Source organism: Erinaceus europaeus, chromosome 9, assembly GCF_950295315.1.
Source record: "Erinaceus europaeus chromosome 9, mEriEur2.1, whole genome shotgun sequence".
Classification (NCBI taxonomy): Eukaryota; Metazoa; Chordata; class Mammalia; order Eulipotyphla; family Erinaceidae; genus Erinaceus; species Erinaceus europaeus.
The window spans coordinates 10,866,634-10,886,738 of record NC_080170.1 but is presented as its reverse complement, the minus strand read 5'-3'; the positions used below and the strand labels follow the sequence as shown (position 1 = coordinate 10,886,738).

Below are 20,105 nucleotides of genomic sequence, written 5' to 3'. Positions count from 1 at the left end.
GCGTGTTCATTGGCCACACCCACATCCGCGGGCTCAAAGCGGCCGGAGGCCGCGGGGGCGGGGTCAGAATTCGGGCGGCCGATCCTGACGCGGCTCTACTGGAGCCCGCCGCCCAGCGCCCCGGCGGGGCCGAGCAGGTATAGGCGACCGTGGGGGCTCTCGGGCTGGGGGTAAGGGCCTGTCGGGTTGCACAGGGCATGAGGGTTCGCGGCCCGCGCTGCGCTTCCCCTTGCGGGCCTGGCCCCCGCCCCCGCCTTCCTGCCGCAGAGCCGGCGGCGGCGGGGCTACTTGGCGCCTGCGCCGCTCCTGCTCCCAGGACTGAGCCAGTGCATGGGGCCCCAGTATTGGGGGCAGGGGAAACTGAGTCACAGCTGGTTGGTAGCAAGCCTGTGTGGGAGGCACTGTCCCACTGGGCCGCGGGATGGGTCCCCTTCTTGGCCACGCGTCGGGTCCACGTCCCCATAGGTCTCCGCAAGGGCTGCGCCCACGCTCTGGCCCCCCTCCTCTACTCCCCCAGCGCCCAGGGGTCCCGCCTTGGCTCGCGGCTGCCTTGACGGATCCCGGAAAGGCTTAGAGCCGCTGCAGCCGCCTCCCTCCCCCTCCCCCCTACTCCGCGCCCGAAGCCCCCAGTGCTCCCTCGCTGGCTCTGCACAGTGTCAGCTTACACGCCTTATATAGTCCGAGCAGGCTCCAGCCGCGGCCTTCCTGCCGGGACTTGGGGGCGGGGAAGAGGAGCTCAGGCCCCTGACTCACCTCGCCGTCCCAGGCTCCAGGCCTGGGTGGAGGGGGGAAGCGGCGAGGGGCGACCTGGTCAAGTGAGCTCTGCCGCCCACCCCTGGCTGTCCCTGGCCTCATGAAGTGAGTGACGTGCCAGCTGGCAGACCTGCCAGCACTGACCTGGTCCTTGCCTCTGCCCCGCCGCCTGCGAGGAGTCCAGGGTTGGTGTCCTGCTGGGGGGCCTCCCAGGCGACTCACCTCTTTTCTCCTCCCCAGGAGCGGGCACCATGGACTCCTTCAAGGTGGTGCTGGAGGGGCCAGCACCTTGGGGCTTCCGGCTACAAGGGGGCAAGGACTTCAATGTACCTCTCTCCATCTCCCGGGTGAGCCTGGATTCAGGGACAGTGTCCCCATGAGTTTGGATGCACTAGGGGGCACCAGGGGGGAACTGAGCAGGGGAGAACCGGGGCTCGTCAGCTGGAGGTGTTCTGGCCCAGAGATGGTAGAGCCCTCCTGCCACAGGACTTCCAGCTAAGTGGGTACTGGGGGGAACCCTATGCCCCCACTGCAGTGTGCCTGATGCCATTGTGCTTAGGCTCCCAGGGTGCCCATGCTGCAGGAGGAAAGCTTGAGGTTCTGGAGGGAGCAGTGCTGGGAGGCAGGCCACTCACTGCAGGCTGTCACCAAGAGAATAGCAGTGATTGATCAGTCATCCTTTGTCTCTAGATAAGGGGTTCTGAGGTCCAGTCTATGCCAAGCAGGGAGTTGCATGCCCACGATGGCATGGCTGGCATGGCCTACAGTGGTTGTAGAGAGGCTGGGGGGGGGGCTGTATGTGTAACAACCTCCCCTCACCTGCCTCTAGCCCATCTCAGGTTGTGGTGGCCTCTAACTCCAACCCAGGGGGATAGAATGGGGGGGATTCTGGGGTTCAGACTTCTGCTTCTGAGAATCTCTGCTGGTAGGGCGGAGCTAGGGGCTGAGACTCCTCCCTGTGGCAGCAAGGGGATTGCCTTATAAGCCCAAGAATGCAGCCCCATGTTGGGATGGCCAAGGGGGCAAGCCCAAAAAGGCTGGCCTATGCCTGCACCTCTGCACCCCATGGGTGAGCCCCTCCACTGCTCACCACCAGGCTGCATCTCCTATAGGGTCATTTGGGGGGGACAGGGGCAGCAAACTGCCTGCCCAGTCCTTAGGCTGTGTCTGATTGCAGCTTGGGGGTCAGGAGGGGGTGGGAACTTCCTGCCCCACATCCGCCTGGCCTCAGAGGCTCACCCAGACACCCGGTGGGCAGGCTGGGCATGCAGCCCTTGGCAGGAAGCCTGGGGTACTCACAGCCTGGAAAGGAGCAGGAGGCTGGGTATTGCCTGGCCTAAGATGGCCCCCATGGCAGTTTGTCTGCAGGAGCTGGGCTTGGTGGCCAGGTCCACTGTTCTTCCCAGGGACCTCTCCACGGGGTTTCCCTGGAAACTGCTGGGCCAGCAAGGCCTGTGTCCCTGACAGTCGCTTTTATGTCCCCCCTTCCTGGGAAAGTGCTGGCCCTGCTGTTTCCTGTCTTGTACTTGATAAGCCACCCGATGCATCAGTGGAGTGGCAACTTCCAGATATGGCCTGTGGAGGGCTCTGGTCCTGGCTCACCTGTTAGTAGCCTCAGCATGTGGGTGGGGCCACCAGCTGAGCCCTGGAGTAGAGCCTGGGCCCTGGTGGGCGGGCTGACAGGGGTGGTCTTTTCAGGCTTGCCCCCTCCCTCTCCCCTGACCCCAGCTAGCAGGGAGGAAGGAGGGGTTAGGGCTGGCTGTGGGCCCAGGCCTGGGAGATGAGGTAATGTCTGGGACCTGGGGGTTGGGCTGCTCTGCTGAGCCCTCAGGCTGACTCACCCCCACCCCAGGCAGTGTCCAGACCCTGGCCTGTTCCTCTCCCTGGTCCCGGGCCTCCTTGCCTCCCTCTCCAGCTCCCCCCCCACACACACACACACACCATTTCTCCAGCTTGTCCATACCCTTGTGGCCACTCCCCCTGCCCTCATGTGCTTCCTGTCTTCTGGGCTCTGGGAAGGAAGTATCCCCCAACTTTCCAGCTGCTCCCAGCCCTCCCCCCCCCAACCCACATCTCCTGGGAGGGAGTGGCTGGACCAGGTTTCCCTTCTCCTGACTCACCGTGACCTTGAGTAAGTCACTTCCCCATACTCATGCCCAGTGTGAGGGGACCAGGCCACAGAGCAGTGGTGTGTATGTGTCTTCCCAGGTGGACCAACCTCTGAGCTGGGTCCCACGACTCAGTGGAGGAGGGGCCTTCCTATCTTACTAGCTAGCCCTGCCTCTTAACTAGCTGTGTGATTCAAGGTATGTCAGGTATGTCCACAGAATTCACAGGCGGTGTAGAGCAATATTTGATGCTGTATAAGAGGAAATCAGTGTTCTGGCAGTTTAGTCAGTGGTGAGGAGACCAGCCAACCCTCTTACCCTCCTAGCCCTGAAGCATAAGGAGTGCTCTCAAGCCCAATTATTTTACCAGAGGACTGCTCAGCTCTGGCTTATAGTGGTGCTGGGGATTGAACCTGGGACCTCAGAGCCTCAGGCGAGAAAGTCTTTTGCACAACCAGTTTACTATCTCTCTCACCCTAGTCCTCCTTTCTTATCCCCAGTGCTGCCTGGGCCCCCTGTTTTCTGACATCTTTCTGGAACCTCTCGCTTCCCCTCTCCCTGCCTCAGTGGAGCTTTTCAACAGCTTATACCCCCTCCTACTCCTAAGGCCAAGATTGGGCACTGTCAGCTAGCATAGTAGGCCTTCCCACACAGCCCCACCCTTAGACAGCACACACCCCTTTCTACAGCACACCACCTCCAGGAAGTCCTCATAGTCTGAGCTCTCAGTGAGGGTGACCCTCCTATCTTCCTCTCCTGACAGAGATACCAGGAATTCCCAACTCAAGAAAGACTGGGACAGAGGGTGGTGTAGGGAGCTTGGAGATTACCTCCACTTACCCCTGTGATGGGGGCCATTCCTGGCAGATCCCTACGTCCGCCCCCAGAACGGGGTACTAGGAGCATAAGAGACCAGAAGGAGGACCCAGGGGTGCTGAGGAGGAATTTGCCACATGCTCCAGCCAGAGGGCACAGTGGCAGCTGGAGCAGCCTAGGCAGGGGGCCAGCAGGGGCCGGGGAAGGCTGTGGTTGGAGCTGAGAGGCATGAACTAGTCAGCAGGGCGATTGGGGTATTGGTCAAGGTCAGGGGAGCCCTTCTCCCCATCTCTCAGGCATCCGGCCACACAGTGACCTGGGCTCTGGGGTGGCTGGGGCAATGGACTCACCCCAGGATGCTCCCTCGCCCAACAGCTCACTCCTGGGGGCAAGGCAGCTCAGGCCGGGGTGGCTGTAGGGGACTGGGTGCTGAGCATCGACGGCGAGAATGCAGGAGCCCTCACACACATTGAAGCCCAGAATAAGATCCGGGCCTGCGGGGAGCGCCTCAGCCTGGGGCTCAGCAGGTAAGGGGAGGCTGTTGTGCCCGGGCGGGTGGGACGCCCTGGGACCTGGGCGGCCTTCACCCCTTCTGTCTCTCGTAGGGCCCAGCCTGCACAGAGTAAACAGCAGAAGGTAGGCGGTGGCCTGGGCCATGGGGCGGGCGGGGCTGTCCACAGCAGGGTGCCCCCATCCCTAGGAAAAGCTGGGGAAGCGAGATGGACCCAGGGCTGCCGCACGGTTCAGGCACGAGGACGCATGTCTGTCTGTCCGCTTGTATCTGTCTGTTTGTAGTCCTGGGCTGCGCTCCGCCCTCCGCCCTCCGCCCTCCGCCCTGGGGCCGCGTGGGCTGAGATCATCCTCCCAAACCTGCCCCTTGAAACCGGAGTCTCCTCCAGCTCTCCCACCCCCCAGCCTCCAGCCAGATGTGGAGGGCGGGGCTAGAGCTGGGGGGCGGGCTGCCCCACTCCTGCCCTGCCCCGCTCTCTCAACTAGGCCCTGGCCCCTGCCGCGGAACCCCCGCGGTACACTTTTGCTCCCAGTGCCTCCCTCAACAAGACGGCCCGGCCCTTCGGGGCGCCCCCACCAGCTGACAACGCCCCGCAGCAGAATGGGTAGGTCGGTGCCCGCGCCCCCGCGCTGCTGCTCTGTGTTGCACCCCAGTCTTGCAGGGACCGTGCGGCAGCAACCCCTAGCGACGAGGGTGGGACTGCAGGCACAGAGCCCTTCCTAGGGCGGGGCTCCAGGCCAGGCCCCGCCCCCTTGAGGAGGGGTTCTGAGGCTGACACCGCCCTATCCCACCCTCCCACTGGCGACCTGGGGCTGGGGGGAAGTGTAGGGCCAGCTGAGCTCCAGACACTCAGTGCTGCCGGCCCCGGGGGCTCCTCTGACCCTGGCCATTTCTCTTCTTTCCCTGTGTCTGTTCCTTTGTCCCTGTATCTGTCCATCTGTATCTGTATTTCTTTCACAGGTGCAGACCCCTGACAAGTCAGTGAGCCCCCCTCTGTCTATCCCTCTTTTCCTGCCTTTCAACCCTGGGGGGGCGGGCTCCCTGCCCTGGCTGCCCTGCACCCCCTCACTTGCCCCACCCCCCACCCAGCAGGGCACAGCCCCACCATCTGTCACACAGCCCCCCTGCACTAGATCCTGGGCAAGGCTGTCTCGGCTTCCTGGCTACAGCCAGGGTTCTGAGCCTCCACCTCCCCACAGACAGCCGCTCCGGCCGCTGGTCCCCGATGCCAGCAAGCAGCGGCTGATGGAGAACACGGAGGACTGGCGGCCGAGGCCAGGGACAGGCCAGTCACGTTCCTTTCGCATCCTTGCCCACCTCACGGGCACCGAGTTCAGTGAGTGTCAGCCCGGGTAGGGCCTGGGTGTGCGGTGACCCTGGGTCTTCTCCAGGCCCACACTCTCTCCCTGCTCTCTCAGTGCAAGACCCGGATGAGGAGCAACTGAAGATGTCAAGGTAGAAGATGGGCAGCAGCCCCCCCCCCATCTCTCACCTCCCATCCCTGCCACATCCCCTGTGTGTTCCCGGCAGCCCCCAGGGCTCTCCGTCCTTCCTTCCCTCCTTCCATCTGTCATTCCTGCTCACACATCCTTCCTGCTCTTCCTTCCTTCATACATTCCACCCGTCTGTCTCTCCTTCCTCCTTGTGCGTCAGTCCTTCCTCCATTCCTCCCTTCCTCCCTTCCTTCCTTCCTTCCTTCCTTCCTTCCTCCCTCCCTTCCGCCTCTCCTTCCTTTTACTTCCTCCTCCTCTCTCTGCCCCTCAGGGAAAAGTATGTCCTGGAGCTGCAGAGCCCACGCTACACCCGCCTCCGGGACTGGCACCACCAGCGCTCTGCCCACATGTTCAACGTGCAGTCCTAGCCCGGCCTTTGCCGGCCGGCTGCCCTCTCTGCCTATCTCTCTCTCCCTTCCTCCCACCCAGGGCACCCACTTGGTGCCCCCTGCACCAGCTTCTGCCTTCCTCAGCTGCCCCTTTCCTACTCCTGGGTGGAGCCTCTCGGCTGCCTGGCACAGGGCCTGGCTCCATCTGATGCTGCCTCCCCTCTCTGCCCTGGGGTGCTGCTGCCTGTAGGGGCCACGCTGGCTTGGGAAATAAATGTCCTCAGCCCAGCTCTCTGCCTCTGTCTTCTCTTTGGGAGCTGGGTTTTCATTTGGGGTGTGGTGCGTTAAGTGGTTCTGACCCAGTATGGGCCTTGCCGGTCTCAATCTTGTGGGTGGGTGGGGGGGACACTGAAAAGGGGGACCCTGCCATCAGAGCCAATCTCTGGGAAGAGAGAGCCCCAAGAACATCCCCCAGCTGGCTGGAAGCTGACTAGGACAAGCTGCCCGCCCAAGGGGGGTAGGGACACCTGGAGTCCAGACTGAAGCTCTCATGCACCAGGCCCCTCCCATGGGCTGGCAAGTTGGGGGTTCAGCCATGCAGGGCCTTGAATGGCAGCTCTTGTAGCCAGGTGACCAGGACAGAAGCCCCTGCCCCAGCCTCAGCTCCAGCCCAGGACCCCTGGCCTGGTGAGATAGTGGGCCTGGGAGAGGGTGGGGAGCTGGGAGAGGGTGTCACCCCTTCCTTTGAGCACCTGGGCACCTTCCCTGGAACTACTTTTCTCGGCCGGCAGGCCCCCCTACCCCTAGCCCCACCAGCCGCCCTCCCTGGGCCGTGGACCCTGCATTTGCTGAGCGTTATGCCCCGGACAAGACTAGCACCGTGCTGACCCGCCACAGCCAGCCTGCCACACCCACGCCTCTGCAGAACCGGACCTCCATCGTGCAGGCCGCCACGGGAGGCAGTAACGGCAAGACACCTGTGTGCCACCAATGTCACAAGGTCATCCGGTGGGTGGCCCTGGTCCTGGCCTGGCCACTTCCCTACTTGAGCTCCCCGGATCCCCCTCATCTCAGTTGTGGCTGCACAGAGAAGGGAATTCAGTTCTTTCTTGGTGGGGAGCCCTACCGGGGTTTAGCACCCCAGCCTGCCCTGCCTTGCCCTTTCACCATGAATCCCATAGTGAAGTGGAACACATGTCAGTGACATGTGGCAGCCCCACTGGAGGCTCATCCTAGCTACCTCTAGGTATGTCTTAGCTGTACCCATAAATTTGTAATAGCTACACCCCTAGTCTCACTGCCCTTTGAGTAAAGGAAGGCCAGTACCCTCTAAGTTCGGCCCTGCCCTCAGCAGTTGGCACTTAGCCTCTGGGAAGCAGCTCCTCCTTCCAATACTTGCATTTTCCCCTGACTTGTGGGCCACTCTCCGAGCCAGATGGCAGTCTCAGACATGAAGGATGGGGTAGGCACCTGGGTGAACTGGGGTGTTGGCTGGGCTTCAGGGCCTGCCATTTCAGGGTGCCAGCCCCTGTGGCCCATCTCATGAGACCTAAGTCAGACACCCCATCCCCTGTGACTTCCACCCTGGTCCCTCATGTCCTGTTACTGAAGCGCTGCGGCTATGGTTTCCTCACTCCTGAGCCCTGTTTGGAAAACATGGAAAAAATGTTTCCCCCCATCTTGGAGACCCAAACTCCCTCTGGCCAGGAACCCCATCATTTGCATGCTCCTGCTTCTCCTCAGGGGCCGCTACCTGGTGGCGCTGGGTCATGCCTACCACCCTGAAGAGTTTGTGTGCAGCCAGTGTGGCAAGGTCCTGGAAGAGGGCGGCTTCTTTGAGGAGAAAGGCTCCATCTTCTGTCCACCCTGCTATGATATGCGCTACGCACCCAGCTGTGCCAAGTGCAAGAAGAAGATCACAGGCGTGAGTGGGGCTGGCGGCGGGTGGGCCTGGCTAGGCCTGGCCTTGTTAACACAGCACTGTAGGGCTCTCCCTGCACGAGCCTAATGGGTCAGGAGCCTCTGGACAAACAATGGAAGTTTAGCTTAAGGCCTCAAGCCAGAAGAATGTACCAGGTGGGGAGGTAGCTCAGTGGGTAGAGTGCAAGACTTTTCTGGATGAGGCCCCGAGTTTGACCCCGGCTAGAGTGATGTTCTGGCCTCTTTCCTCGCAAATGAACAAAGGTGGAGGAAGTACAGGGAGAGAGGGAGAAATAGAGGAAGGCCAGGTATATCCCGTAGAGTCTCCGTATTACCATGTATACAGACCCAGGTTCAAGCCCCAGGTCCCCACCTGAGAGGAGAAGGAAGCTTTCAGAAGTGGTGAAGCAGGGCTGCAGGTGTCTCCTCTCCTCCCCTCTCAATTTTTGTCTCTATATATTAAAAAAAAAAAAAAAAAAAGGGGGGCTTGCTGGTAGTGTAGCATTAAGTGTGCCTGGCGCCAAGCACAAGGACTGGTGTAAGGATCCCAGTTCGAGCCCCCAGCTCCCCACCTGCAGGGGGTCACTTCACAAGTGGTGAAGCAGGTGTCTGTCTTTCTCTTCCCCTCTGTCTTCCCCTCCTCTCTCCATTTCTCTCTGTCCTATCCAACAGTAACATCATTAGCAACAATAAAACAAGGGCAACAAAAGGGAAAGTAAATATTTTTTTTAAAAAAGAAGGGGGTTGAGTGGTAGCGCAGTGGGTTAAGCGCACGTGGCGCAAAGCGCAAGGACTGGCATAAGGATCCTGGTTCGAGCCCCCGCCTCCCCACCTGCAGGGGAGTCGCTTCGCAGGTGGTGAAGCAGGTCAGCAGATGTCTGTATTTCTCTCCCCCTCTCCGTCTTCCCCTCCTCTCTCCATTTCTCTTTGTCCTATCTAACAACGACATCAATAACAATAAAAATGGAAATAAAAAAAGGGGGGTCAGGAGGTAGCACAGCGGGTTAAACATAGGTGGCACAAAGCGCAAGGACTAGTGTAAGGATCCCTGTTCAAGTCCCTGGCTCCCCACCTCAGGGGAGTCGCTTCACAAGCGGTGAAGCAGGTCTGCAGGTGTCTATCTTTCTCTCCCCCTCTCTGTCTTCCCCTCCTCTCTCCATTTCTCTCCTATCCCAACACCGAACGACATCAACAATAACAATAATAACCACAAGGCTACAACAACAAGGGCAACAAAGGGGGGGGGGGAATGGCCTCCAGAAGCAGTGGATTCATGGTGCAGGCACAGAGCCCCAGCAATAACCCTGGAGGCAAAAAAAAAAAAAAGAAAAGAAAGAAAGAGGGCGGGTGGTGGTGCACCCGGTTGAGCGGATATATTGCAATGAGCAAGGACCCAGGTTTGAGCCCCTGGACCCCATCTGCAAGGGGAAAGCATTGCAAGTGGTGAGGCGGTGTTGCAGGTGTCTCTTTGTCCATTTTCCTTTCCTATCACCCTTTTCCCTCTCAATTTCCTGGCTGTCTTTATCCAATAAATAAAGATAAAATGAAAGAAAATTTAAAAAATTAAAAGAAATAAAAGCAAAGAGAGGAAGGGAGGGGTAGGGAGACCGTATAAGTTATGCAAAAAAAAAAACTCATGCCTGAGGCTTCAAGGTCCCAAACTCGATCCCCAGCATCACGATGAGCCAGAGCTGAGCAGTGATCTGGTAAAATGAGTAAATAAAGGCAAATAAACAAACAAAAAACAGCCACCAGAAGCAGTGGATTCATCATGTAGGCACTAAGCCCCAGTTATAACCTTGGCGGAGATGAAAATAATAATAAAGAGAGAAAGAAATATACTGGTTCCAGCAACCTCTTGGTTTCAGGTCCAATGATGGCAGGTACAACCAGGTCATTAGGGATTCTGCCCCTGGACTCTCATCAGCTCTGTTGGCTCACTTCCCAAAATACTCTTCTCTAGAAGGTGGCCAGCATGACACCCTAGTGACTCTGGCATTATATAACCTTAACCTAGCATGAAGAACCCCGAGAGTACTTCTCTGCCCGCTGTGCTGGTCCCTGCTTAATGGTGATTGGTCTGGTCCAGCCGCCACCCACCCTGGAGCCCTGAGCACTGCGGACTGAGAGAGTTAGGCCCTCTAACTTAGCTTCTAGCAATGGAACCAGGTGGGCATTGCCTAAAGGCGGAAAGTCAGTGGTCAGTGATCTTGGATTCCACTTTTGGGACAGAAAACTGGTCTGGAGATGTCAGCCAAAGGGGCCACTGACTCCTGGCACAAGGATTTCAGGGCTGGAAGAACAGCTCAGGAATGTCTGTACTTCAGGCTTTCCTTGCCTTTTTTTGCTCCCAGACCCTCAGCATGGCCCTTTGTCCCTAAACTTAGTATCTTAGGAGTGGGCTGACCTCATAAGCATCAGGCTATCTGCAGCTTGTAATCAGGAAGGAGAGAATGACATACTCTCTCTTTTTTTCCTGCCATGACTTCTCAGGGGCTGTCTATTTGATTCTACCACTCCTGATGGACATTTTTTTTCCAGTGAGAGGGAAAAAGGAGAGAGAGAGAGAGAGAGAGAGAGAGAGAGATCAAGAGCAAGGTGGAGGAGACACTGTATAGCACTATACCACTTGTAGAAATTCCCCTTTGCATGGTGCTCCTGTATGGAGGCTGGGAGACTTAAACCTGATCCTTGAACCTGGCAAAGTGTACACTCTACCAGTTAAGCTGTCTCCTGACCCCTACAAGTGGCTTTTTTTTTTTAAGGCTTTGCTGGGGGTTTTGTCTTTTCTTTCTTTTTTTTTTTTCTTTTCTTTAAATGAGATACCAGAGCATTGCTATGCCTTTTATAATGGTTTCTTTCCTTTTTTTTTTTTATCTTTAATTACTTACTTTGTAGATATAGTATAGGACTCAAACTCAGGGCCACACACATGCAAAGCATGAGCTTTACTGCTGAGCCGCTACCCTGGCCTGATTTTGCCTTTTGATCCCGAAGAAAAGCCAGGGGCTTGTTTGGAACTGCTATCTTGTGAACACTTGGTCTGTGGGGAAGCTGGCAGAGTAAATGCTTTAACTGCCAGCCTCAATAAGAAGGCCCGGCAGTTGCTGGTTCAATCCCCTGCACACCATAAGCCAGAGCTAAACACTTTTCCATGTGCAAGGACCTGAGTTTGAGTCTCTGGCACCACATGGTAGCACCATGCAAAGCACCAGGAATGAGTCAAGAGGGAGAGGTTGGGGGTGTACCCAACAGAGTGCACAAGTTAACCACACTTTAGAACCCAGGTTCATAATCCACAGACAGTGGAACAGTGTTACAGGGGTCTCTTTTGATCTCTATCTCTCTCTCTCCCTTTATCAAAAAGAAGGGGGAAATGGCCACTGGAAATAATAGAGTTGTGCAGACACCGAGCCCCAGAATAACCCTGATGGTAGAAAGAAAGAAAAAAAAAAAGCAACAGGGAGGCTTCATGAATGATGGTGGAGGAAGGAAAACAAAAGAAAAGGCAGTTGTGACAGGCTTTTGAAAAGTAATCCACCAGGAGTTGGGTGGGCGGTAGCACAGCAGGTTAAGCGCACATGGCGCGAAGTGCAAGGACTGGAGTAATGATCCTGGTTTGAGCCCCCGGCACTCCACCTGCAGGGGAGTTGCTTCACAGGCTGTGAAGCAGGTCTGCGGGTAGGTGTCTGTCTTTCTCTCCCCCTCTGCCTTCCCCTCCTCTCTCCATTTCTCTCTGTCCTATCCAACAATGACAACATCAATAACAACAACAATAAAAAACAAGGGCAACAAAAGGGAAAATAAATAAATTTTTTTTAAAAAAAGTAATCCAGGTCTTCTACTTTTTCTTAAAAGTTTTTTTTAACATTTATTTATTTCCTTTTTGTTACCCTTGTTTTTTTTTTAATTGTTGTTCTAGTTATTGTTGTTGTTGTCATTGTTGGATAGGACAGAGAGAAGTGGAGAGAGGAGGGGAAGACAGAGAGGAGAAGAGAAAGATAGACACCTGCAGACCTGCTTCACCGCCTGTGAAACAACTCCCTGCAAGTGAGGAGCCGGGGGCTGGAACAGGGATCCTTACACTGATCCTTGCGCTTTGCGCCATGTGCGCTTAACCAGCTGCGCTACTGCCCGACTCCCAGTTTTTTTTTTTTTTTTTTAACATTTATTTATTTATTCCCTTTTGTTTTTATTGTTGTTACTGATATCGTCGTTGTTGGATAGGACCGAGAGAAATGGAGAGAGGAGGGGAAGACAGAGGGGGAGAGAAAGAGAGACACCTGCAGACCTGCTTCACCACCTGTGAAGCGACTCCCCTGCAGGTGGGGAGCTGGGGGCTCGAACCGGGATCCTTACACTGGTCCTTGCGCTTTGCACCATGTGTGCTTAACCTGCTGCGCTACTGCCCAACTCCTGTCTTCTGCTTTTAACAAATGAGAACATTGAGGTCTGAAATATAACTTTTGGTGCTGGAGATTGAAGCCAGGGCCTTGTGCTCTCGCCTGGCCCCTGGAAGTACCTTGGCCCAGGACCTGAGAGTTGGCAAGCCAGACATTATGATCCAAAACCTGTGGTGTAAAATTTGGTTCTTCCCACTGAAGCCACACACACAGCGGAGCCTGGACCTAGCATTTCATGAACAAAGAGTGACAGCTTTCCCTGCCACCCACCTCCGTTCATTCCTTTTGTTAAGTGTGGACAGTGTGCCCCATGCTGGGGACACCTGGTGAAGATACAGGTGACAAACAGGGCCTGTGAGGACTTCAAGGGGCAGAGCCAGGGAAGCGGGTATGAAGCAAGCAGGCAGCAAGCTGAGGGCTTCCTGGGGGACAGGTGCAGACACTAATCCTCCAGAGGAGCAGACACTGGTGCTAGGTGGACTCCCAGCTTGGGCTCTCTGCTCCCGTTTCTCCTTCTTTCTGGGTCCAGAGGCTGAGCTACCACATGTGAACTGAAAGCTCCCTGGCGACACCCAGGTTAGTGAGAATTTTATTGCCCACAGGTTATAGAAAACTCAAAATAATGGCACAGGCGCTCCTCGAGCAGAAACACTCTCACTATCTCGTTACTTCTCATCTGGAACTCAAAATACCCCTCAGGAACACTTTCCCTGACAACCCCACCCCATCAGGCCAGACCTCCCCACAACTTGCTCCCTGGCCCCAGTCATTTCCTCCTGTCTTCCCCAGGGACTTACCCCATGGACTGGGACCAGGCTCTGCTGACATCTTCTTTTATATATATTTATTTATTAATGAGAGGGATACAAATATATAAGGAGAGAGAAAGAACCAGACAGCACAGGCAGGGGTAGATAGAATAAATGTTATGCAGAGATTCTCATGCCTGAGGCTTCAAAGTCTCAGGTTCAATCCCCTGCACCACCATAAACCAGAGCTGAGCAGTGGTCTGGTTAAAAAAAAAAAAAAAAAAAAAGCCAGACAACACTGGTACATGTACTGCCTACGGCCCCGGACCAAACCCAGGATCTTAGGCTTGAGAGTCCAATGTTTTATCTACTGTGCCACCTCCCAGACCATCTGATATTTTCTGCTCAGCAGCTAGCCCTGGATTTACTGCACAAGCAGGAATTAGGTTGGAGCAGGATCTGGAGACTATGTTCCAAGCAGAGGGAATGGCTATGGCTTGTGTCACGAGGTGGCACCTGGGAAGGGTGTGGGATGAGAGGGAGGGAGAGTGGGCAGGGCCTCGGGACAGATGAGGTCAGATGTGTCTCAGACACTTGATTTAGGGCAGCCAAGATGACAGAGCCACATGGGGACCAGGGGCTGCTGGGGCCTGTGCCAGGGTAGTGGGAGAGGCAGATACATTTAGGAACATTAGGGGCAAAAATAGACACAGCTCACAAGCTGCAGTGTCCTTCTGGATTTCCAGCAAAAGCCTGCCTCCCTGCCCACCGAGGCCCAGCACTCGGCTACCCACACTCCTTACTCCTGCCTGAGCCCTAGGCCACAGCCAGCCCCCTCCCCCTTGACCTTTGCCCTGGTCCCTGAAAAGAGGCAGTGCCAGGGCTGGAAAGAGCCCACTCTAGAGCCAGATATTGGCACAAAACCCACTCCTGCCATCTCTTGGCTGTGTGACCTGTGCCTCACTGACATGGGAGTGGCAGCCACTCCTAGTGCCCTCAAAGACGAATGTGGATGTTGTGGAAGAAATAAGCAGACCATCTGAGAGCAAGGTACCATCTCCCTGTAACATCTGCCTGCTCCACACCACCTCATTTATTGGGTTTGTTTGGTTTTGTTTGTGATTTTTATAGTGTCAGAGATTGAACCTAGGGTATTATGAGACCCTTGATTTATTTCTTATTGCGTAGTAAAAGTAAAGGGGGGAGGGGCAGATGGATAGTAGCACAGTGGGTTAAGTGCACATGGAGTGAAGCACAAGGACCAGTATAATGATCCCTGTTCGAGCCCCCGGCTCCCCACCTCAGGGGGGTCATTTCACAAGCAGTGAAACAGGTCTGCAAGTGTCTGTCTTTCTCTCCTTCTCTCTGTCTTTGCCTCTCTCCATTTCTGGCTGTCCTGTCCAACAACAACAATAGCAACAAGGGCAACAAAATGGGGAAAATGGCCTCCAGGAGCAGTGGATTCGTGGTGCAGGCACCCAGCACCGGAAATAACCCTGGAGCAAATAAAATAAAAGTAAATATAAATAAAGGGGGAGGATGGGCCTGGGCAGATAGCAGAATGATTTTGCAAAAGACTTTCATGCCCGAGGCTCTGAGGTGCAATCCCCGGCACCACCATAGGCCATAGCTGAGTTGTGCTCTGGTCTTCTTTTCCTTTCTTTTCTTTTCCTTTCTTTTCTTTTCTTAATTGTCTTTATTTACTGGATAGAGACAGCCAGAAATCAAAAGGGAAGGGGAGATAGAGAGGGAGAGAGACACCTGCAGCACTGCTTCACCACTCGCAAAGCTTTCCCCCTGCAGGTAGGGACCGGGGGCTCAAAGCCAGGTCCTTACGCATTGTAATACAATACATGCTCTAGCTAAACCAGGTGCACCACCACCTGGCCCCTGCTCTGGTCTATCTTTCTTTTTGTTCCTCTCTCATTACAAATTAAAAAGAATGATATCTTAAAAAATAAAAGAGGGGGGCTGGGCCATGGCACACCTGGTTAAGCGCATATATTACTTACCAAGTGCAGGGATGCAGAGCCCCCCCTCCCCACCAGCTGTAAAGCAGGTGTCTCTCTCTCTCTCTTTAAACAGAGCACTGATCAGCTTTGGTTTATGGTGGTGCCAGGGATTGAATCTGGGCTTTGAAGCCTCAGGCATGAAAGTCTCCTTGCATAACCATTATTGCTGTCTACCCCTACCTGTGTCTCTCTAGCTCCCCATCCTCTCAATTTCTCTCTGTCCTTTCTAATCAAAATAAGAAAGAAACTTTAAGAAATGATGATAAATAAACAACAAGGGCAACAAAAGGAAAAAAAAAAAAAAACAGCTTCCAGGAGCAGTGGAATTCATGGTGCAGGCACTGAGCCCCAGCAATAACCCTAGAGGCAAATAATAATAATAATAAAATAATGATAAAACAAAAGAGAGGGGAAGGAGAAACTATTGACCAAGTCACCCAGCTAAGTGAAGGCTGGGAGAACCCCATAGGTCTGATCTGGGCCCCACACTGCTTTCCACCTGCTCCAGATCTGAACACTGTCTCCCTGGCTTGGCCTGGGGAGCACAGGGGGTCAACAGCCCAGCCTGGAGCCTGCACTTCTGCTCCCCGTAGGGCACTCAGCCCAGCACTGGGCAAAGGGCACTTCATGTCACTTAGCTTTGTTCATGCTTCATGCCCTCCTGGCCCAAGGGGGGAGCACATGGCTAAGTTACCCATCATGTTAATAAGAGAATGTTCAGGCTGGGGTAGGAGAGAGGTCATAAGTAAATCCACACCCCTGAGAAACTAGGGGAAAGCTTCACAAGTGGTTTGTACTCCTCTTTGTCTCTCCTCTTCCTGTCTTTCACTCTATTTGAAAGGAGGGAAAAAAAGTGAGGGGAGTTGGGCGGCAGCGCAGTGGGTTAAGTGCACATGTCGCGGAAGCGCAGGGACCAGCATTAAGTATCTGGGTTCAAGCCCCTGGCTCCCCACCTGCAGGGGAGTTGCTTCACAAGCGGTGAAGCAGGTCTGTAGGTGTCTATCTTTCTCTCCCCCTCTGTGTCTTCCCCTCCTCTCTCCATTTCTCTCTGTCCTGTCCAACAACGATGACAACAACGACAGCAATAATAACTACAACAATAAAAAACAAGGGCAACAAAAGGGAAAATAAATGATAAATATAAAAAATTAAAATAGTGAGAGGGTATTGGGAAGACAATGTAATGACAGGAAATGACTTTCATGACTGAGGTCCCAGGTTCAATACCCCATTACACCATCAGTCAGTGCTAAGCAGTGCTTTGGTGTATTAAAAAAAAAAGTTAACAAAAAAGGTTAAAACAATTATATATATGTATATATATACCTGAGATAGCATTAAGGAAAAATCAGGACACCAGGGACTGAACTGATAGCTTCCAGCATGAAAGCCTGTACTCTAATAACTAAGCTATCTCTGGCTTAAGCCTTAGCCTTTCTCCTGAAAAGTGGAGCTGGGCAGGAGAACTGGCACAATAGCCAGAGACTCCCAGGACACCATCCCATGCTGGGGAAGCTGAGACAGATAGCTGTGCTCATTTTAGATATTTTGAATTGATGTGTGTGTGTGTGTGTGAGAGAGAGAGAGAGACCAGAGCTGAGCTCTGGCATATGGGACCAAACCAAGGTGTGCAGGACCTGTGCTCTCCCACTAGGCTATCTTCCAGAGCTGGATGGGAGTGGGAGCAGGCTAGCCTGCCTGTGTCCCAGCCCTGGCCACTGTCCCACCCCTCCCCAGGAGATCATGCACGCTCTAAAGATGACCTGGCACGTGCAATGCTTCACCTGTGCCGCCTGCAAGACACCCATTCGAAACAGGGCTTTTTACATGGAAGAAGGGGTGCCCTACTGCGAGCGAGGTACCTGCAGCAGGGCGGAGTGGGGTGGGGCAGCCAGCCTGCAGGTGTGAATCCAACCTACCCTTTCTCCTGCCCCCCCTTTCCCACCCCCAGACTACGAGAAGATGTTTGGCACCAAATGCCGTGGTTGTGACTTCAAGATAGACGCCGGCGACCGTTTCCTGGAGGCGCTGGGCTTCAGCTGGCATGACACGTGCTTCGTGTGTGCGGTGAGTGGCCGCCTGGACCTAGGCCTCCACCTCTAGCGCCCTGTGTTCTTCAGCCCGTCCCCCACTCCCACTCCTTGTCCCTGGGATTCTCGAGGAAATGGGAAGAGGCCTTTCTTACCACTCCCACCCCCAAGTGACTGGACCTTGGTTCTCCCCAGATCTGTCAGATCAACCTGGAAGGAAAGACCTTCTACTCCAAGAAGGATAAGCCCCTTTGCAAGAGCCACGCCTTCTCTCACGTGTGAACCCCGCCCACCCAATGCGTCCCGCCTGTTGTGGGAGGGGCTGTTGGCTCTGACATATCCCTGAGATACTGGGTAGGTTGGCAATGGTCTTCCCAGCCCAGACTCCTGGCTTGTGTCGGGGGTTCCCTAGATCCTGCCTCACCCCCTCACCTCCTCACCCACTCCCCACCATCACACCTAAGTGCTGGCCACACTGCCCCCTGTTCACTTCCAGTGCCACAATAAACCTGTATCCAGCTGTGTCTCAGTGTGCCTAGGGTTTGAGGGGTCAAGCAGGTAAAGGGGCATCATCCCAGGTGCTGGGATCACCCACCCAAAATGGGGCTGGAGGCCCTGGTCAGGCCTAGCTGAGAGAACTCGGGATCTAGGAATGATCCATGTGTATGGGATAACACAGCCAAAGTGGTCTGGGAGGTGGCGCAGTGGATAGAGCATAGGACTCTCAAGCATGGGGTCCTGAGTTCAATCCCCAGAGTGATGTCTGGTTCTTTCTCTCTCCTATCTTTCTCATTAATAAATAAAAAGTCTTTAAAGGGGGGGGGGGCAGTCAGGCAGTAGTGCAGCGGGTTAAGCACAGTGGTGCAAAGTGCAAGGACCGGCATAAGGATCCTGGTTCGAGCCCCCGGCTCCCCACCTGCAGGGGAGTTGCTTCACAGGCTGTGAAGCAGGTCTGCAGGTGTCTATCTCTCTCCCTCTCTGTCTTCCCCTCCTCTCTCCATTTCTCTCTGTCCTATCCAACAACGACAACATCAATAACAACAACAATAGTAACAAGGGCAACAAAAGGGAATAAATAAATATTTTTTTAAAAGAAATAAAAATGCAGCCAGAGCAGGGAGGTGGGGGCGGGGGCTGTGGTCTGTGTGCTACACAGGAAGGTGGGGCTGGGGAGGGCAGCCCCAAGTGCCAGGATGAGTTAGGGCTGCCTCCTGGCAACAGGGCACATCAGGAAGGTTAGACATAGTGACGAGGGCCAGGGAGACCCTGGCAGGATGCCTGCATTGCACTCTTAAGACTCTGGGGGTATGGGGCCACGTGGTGGCACACCTGGTTAAGTACACACATTACAGTGCTCAAGGACCTGGGTTCAAGCCCCTACTCCCCACCTGTAGGGGGAAAGCTTTACGAGTGGTGAAGCCAGGCTGCAGGTGTCTGTCTCCTCTATCATTCCTTTCCCTCTCAATTTCTGCCTGTCTCTATCCAATCAAAATAATAAAAAAAATACAAAAAAAGAGAAAATATTAAAAAAAAAAAAAAAGACCTTGGGTTGAAGCCCCTGTACCATGGGAGAGCAACAAAAGCAAAATAGAACTTTTAGATGGTGGGGCAGTGCTTTATTCTCTCTCTCTCTCTCTCTCTTTCACACACAAGAATCCTGGAGATAACTCAGTTAGTAGAATACACACTTTACCATGCACAGGGAACCTGGCCACCACAGGAGAGCCATGCATGGCACCAGAGGAAACTTCATGAATAGTAGTAGTGGGGTGTGTCTCCTCCTTTCTTTGTCTCCCTCTCCCTCTAAGTCTGAGGGAGTGTGAAGCCCCAGCAGGAAAAAATAAACTGGGCCAGGAATGTGCCTCTGGTGGAGCTCACACATGAGACCATGAGTTCAGTCTCTAGCATCATGTAAAAATTGGGGGCAGTAGTACAGCGGGTTAAGTGCACGTGGCGCAAAGCCCAAGGACCGATGTAAGGATCTCAGTTCGAGCCCCTGGCTCCCCACTTGTAGGGGAGTCGCTTCACAAGCAGTGAAGCAGGTCTGCAGGTGTCTATCTTTCCCTCTCTCTGTCTTTCCCTCCTCTCTCCATTTCTCTCTGTCCTATCCAATAACAACAATGTCAATCACAACAACAATAATAGCTACAACAACAAAACAAGGGCAACAAAAGGAAATAAATAAATATTTTTTAAAAATTGGGGGCTGGGGGAGTCGGGCTGTAGTGCAGCGGGTTAAGCGCAGGTGGCGCAAAGCACAAGGACCGGCATAAGGATCCCAGTTCGAACCCCGGCTCCCCACCTGCAGGGGAGTCGCTTCACAGGCGGTGAAGCAGGTCTGCAGGTGTCTCTTTCTCTCCCCCTCTCTGTCTTCCCCTCCTCTCTCCATTTCTCTCTGTCCTATCCAACAATGACGACAACAACAATAATAACTACAACAATAAAACAACAAGGGCAACAAAAGGGAATAAATAAATTAAATAAAATATTTTTAAAAAATTGGGGGCTGGGTGGTGACTCACCCGGTAGCATATATTACCATGTTCGAGAACCTGGGTTTGGACCCCTGGTTTCTCTTCCACCTGCAGAGGCCAGGATTTGAGAGTGATGGAGCAGTGCTGCTGATGTCTCTCCTCTCTGTCTTTCCCTCTCTATCTCTTCCTTTCACATATAAAACTAAATGGCCTCTGGGAGCAGTGGGGTTTTGCAGGCACTGAAGCCTAGCAATAACCCTTATGGCTAAAAAATAGAATTTAAATTTGTGGCCCGGGAGGTGGCACAGTGGATAAAATATGGAACTTAGATTTTTTTTTTTTTAATTTATGTTGGAGAGGGGTAGAATTTGAGAAGGGGGAGTCAGGCAGTAGCGTAGTGGGTTAAGCTCACGTGGCGCAAAGTGCAAGGACCAGTGTAAGGATCTGGTTCGAGCCCCCGGCTCCCCATCTGAAGGGGAGTCACTTCACAGGCGGTGAAGCAGGTCT

The 20,105-nt window shown here is 54.3% G+C and overlaps 1 protein-coding gene across 5 annotated transcripts; it reads left to right on the top strand.

Moving 5' to 3' along the window:
• Positions 1-17,648, top strand: PDLIM7 (PDZ and LIM domain 7). Of its 5 annotated transcripts, none has more exons than XM_016188672.2 (13): positions 1-137; positions 994-1,100; positions 4,053-4,204; positions 4,283-4,313; positions 5,149-5,165; positions 5,388-5,524; positions 5,607-5,643; positions 6,636-6,697; positions 6,802-7,018; positions 7,754-7,934; positions 16,832-16,952; positions 17,046-17,161; positions 17,320-17,648. In XM_016188672.2, the coding sequence occupies exons 2-13, from the start codon at positions 1,005-1,007 to the stop codon at positions 17,404-17,406; spliced, it is 1,254 nt and encodes a 417-aa protein (XP_016044158.1). In that variant the 5' UTR covers positions 1-137; positions 994-1,004; the 3' UTR covers positions 17,407-17,648. The 5 variants fall into 5 exon arrangements, with proteins under 5 accessions (XP_016044158.1, XP_007524396.1, XP_007524397.1 ...); XM_007524334.3 differs by lacking the exon at positions 5,149-5,165 and adding an exon at positions 4,674-4,792 and having other exon boundaries at positions 2-137; XM_016188671.2 differs by lacking the exons at positions 1-137; positions 5,149-5,165 and adding exons at positions 720-858; positions 4,674-4,792.
• The last annotated feature ends 2,457 nt before the right edge of the window (positions 17,649-20,105 follow it).

What these genes read in the sequence shown, in the direction of transcription:
- PDLIM7 (XM_007524334.3), top strand. Translation starts at nt 1,005, where the DNA reads ATGGACTCCTTCAAGGTGGTGCTGGAGGGGCCAGCACCTTGGGGCTTC. An exon ending in CACAGAGTAAACAGCAGAAG is followed by an intron (nt 4,314 to 4,673) that starts GTAGGCGGTGGC and finishes TCTCTCAACTAG; the next exon opens with GCCCTGGCCCCTGCCGCGGA. An exon ending in AGCCCAGGACCCCTGGCCTG is followed by an intron (nt 6,698 to 6,801) that starts GTGAGATAGTGG and finishes CTCGGCCGGCAG; the next exon opens with GCCCCCCTACCCCTAGCCCC.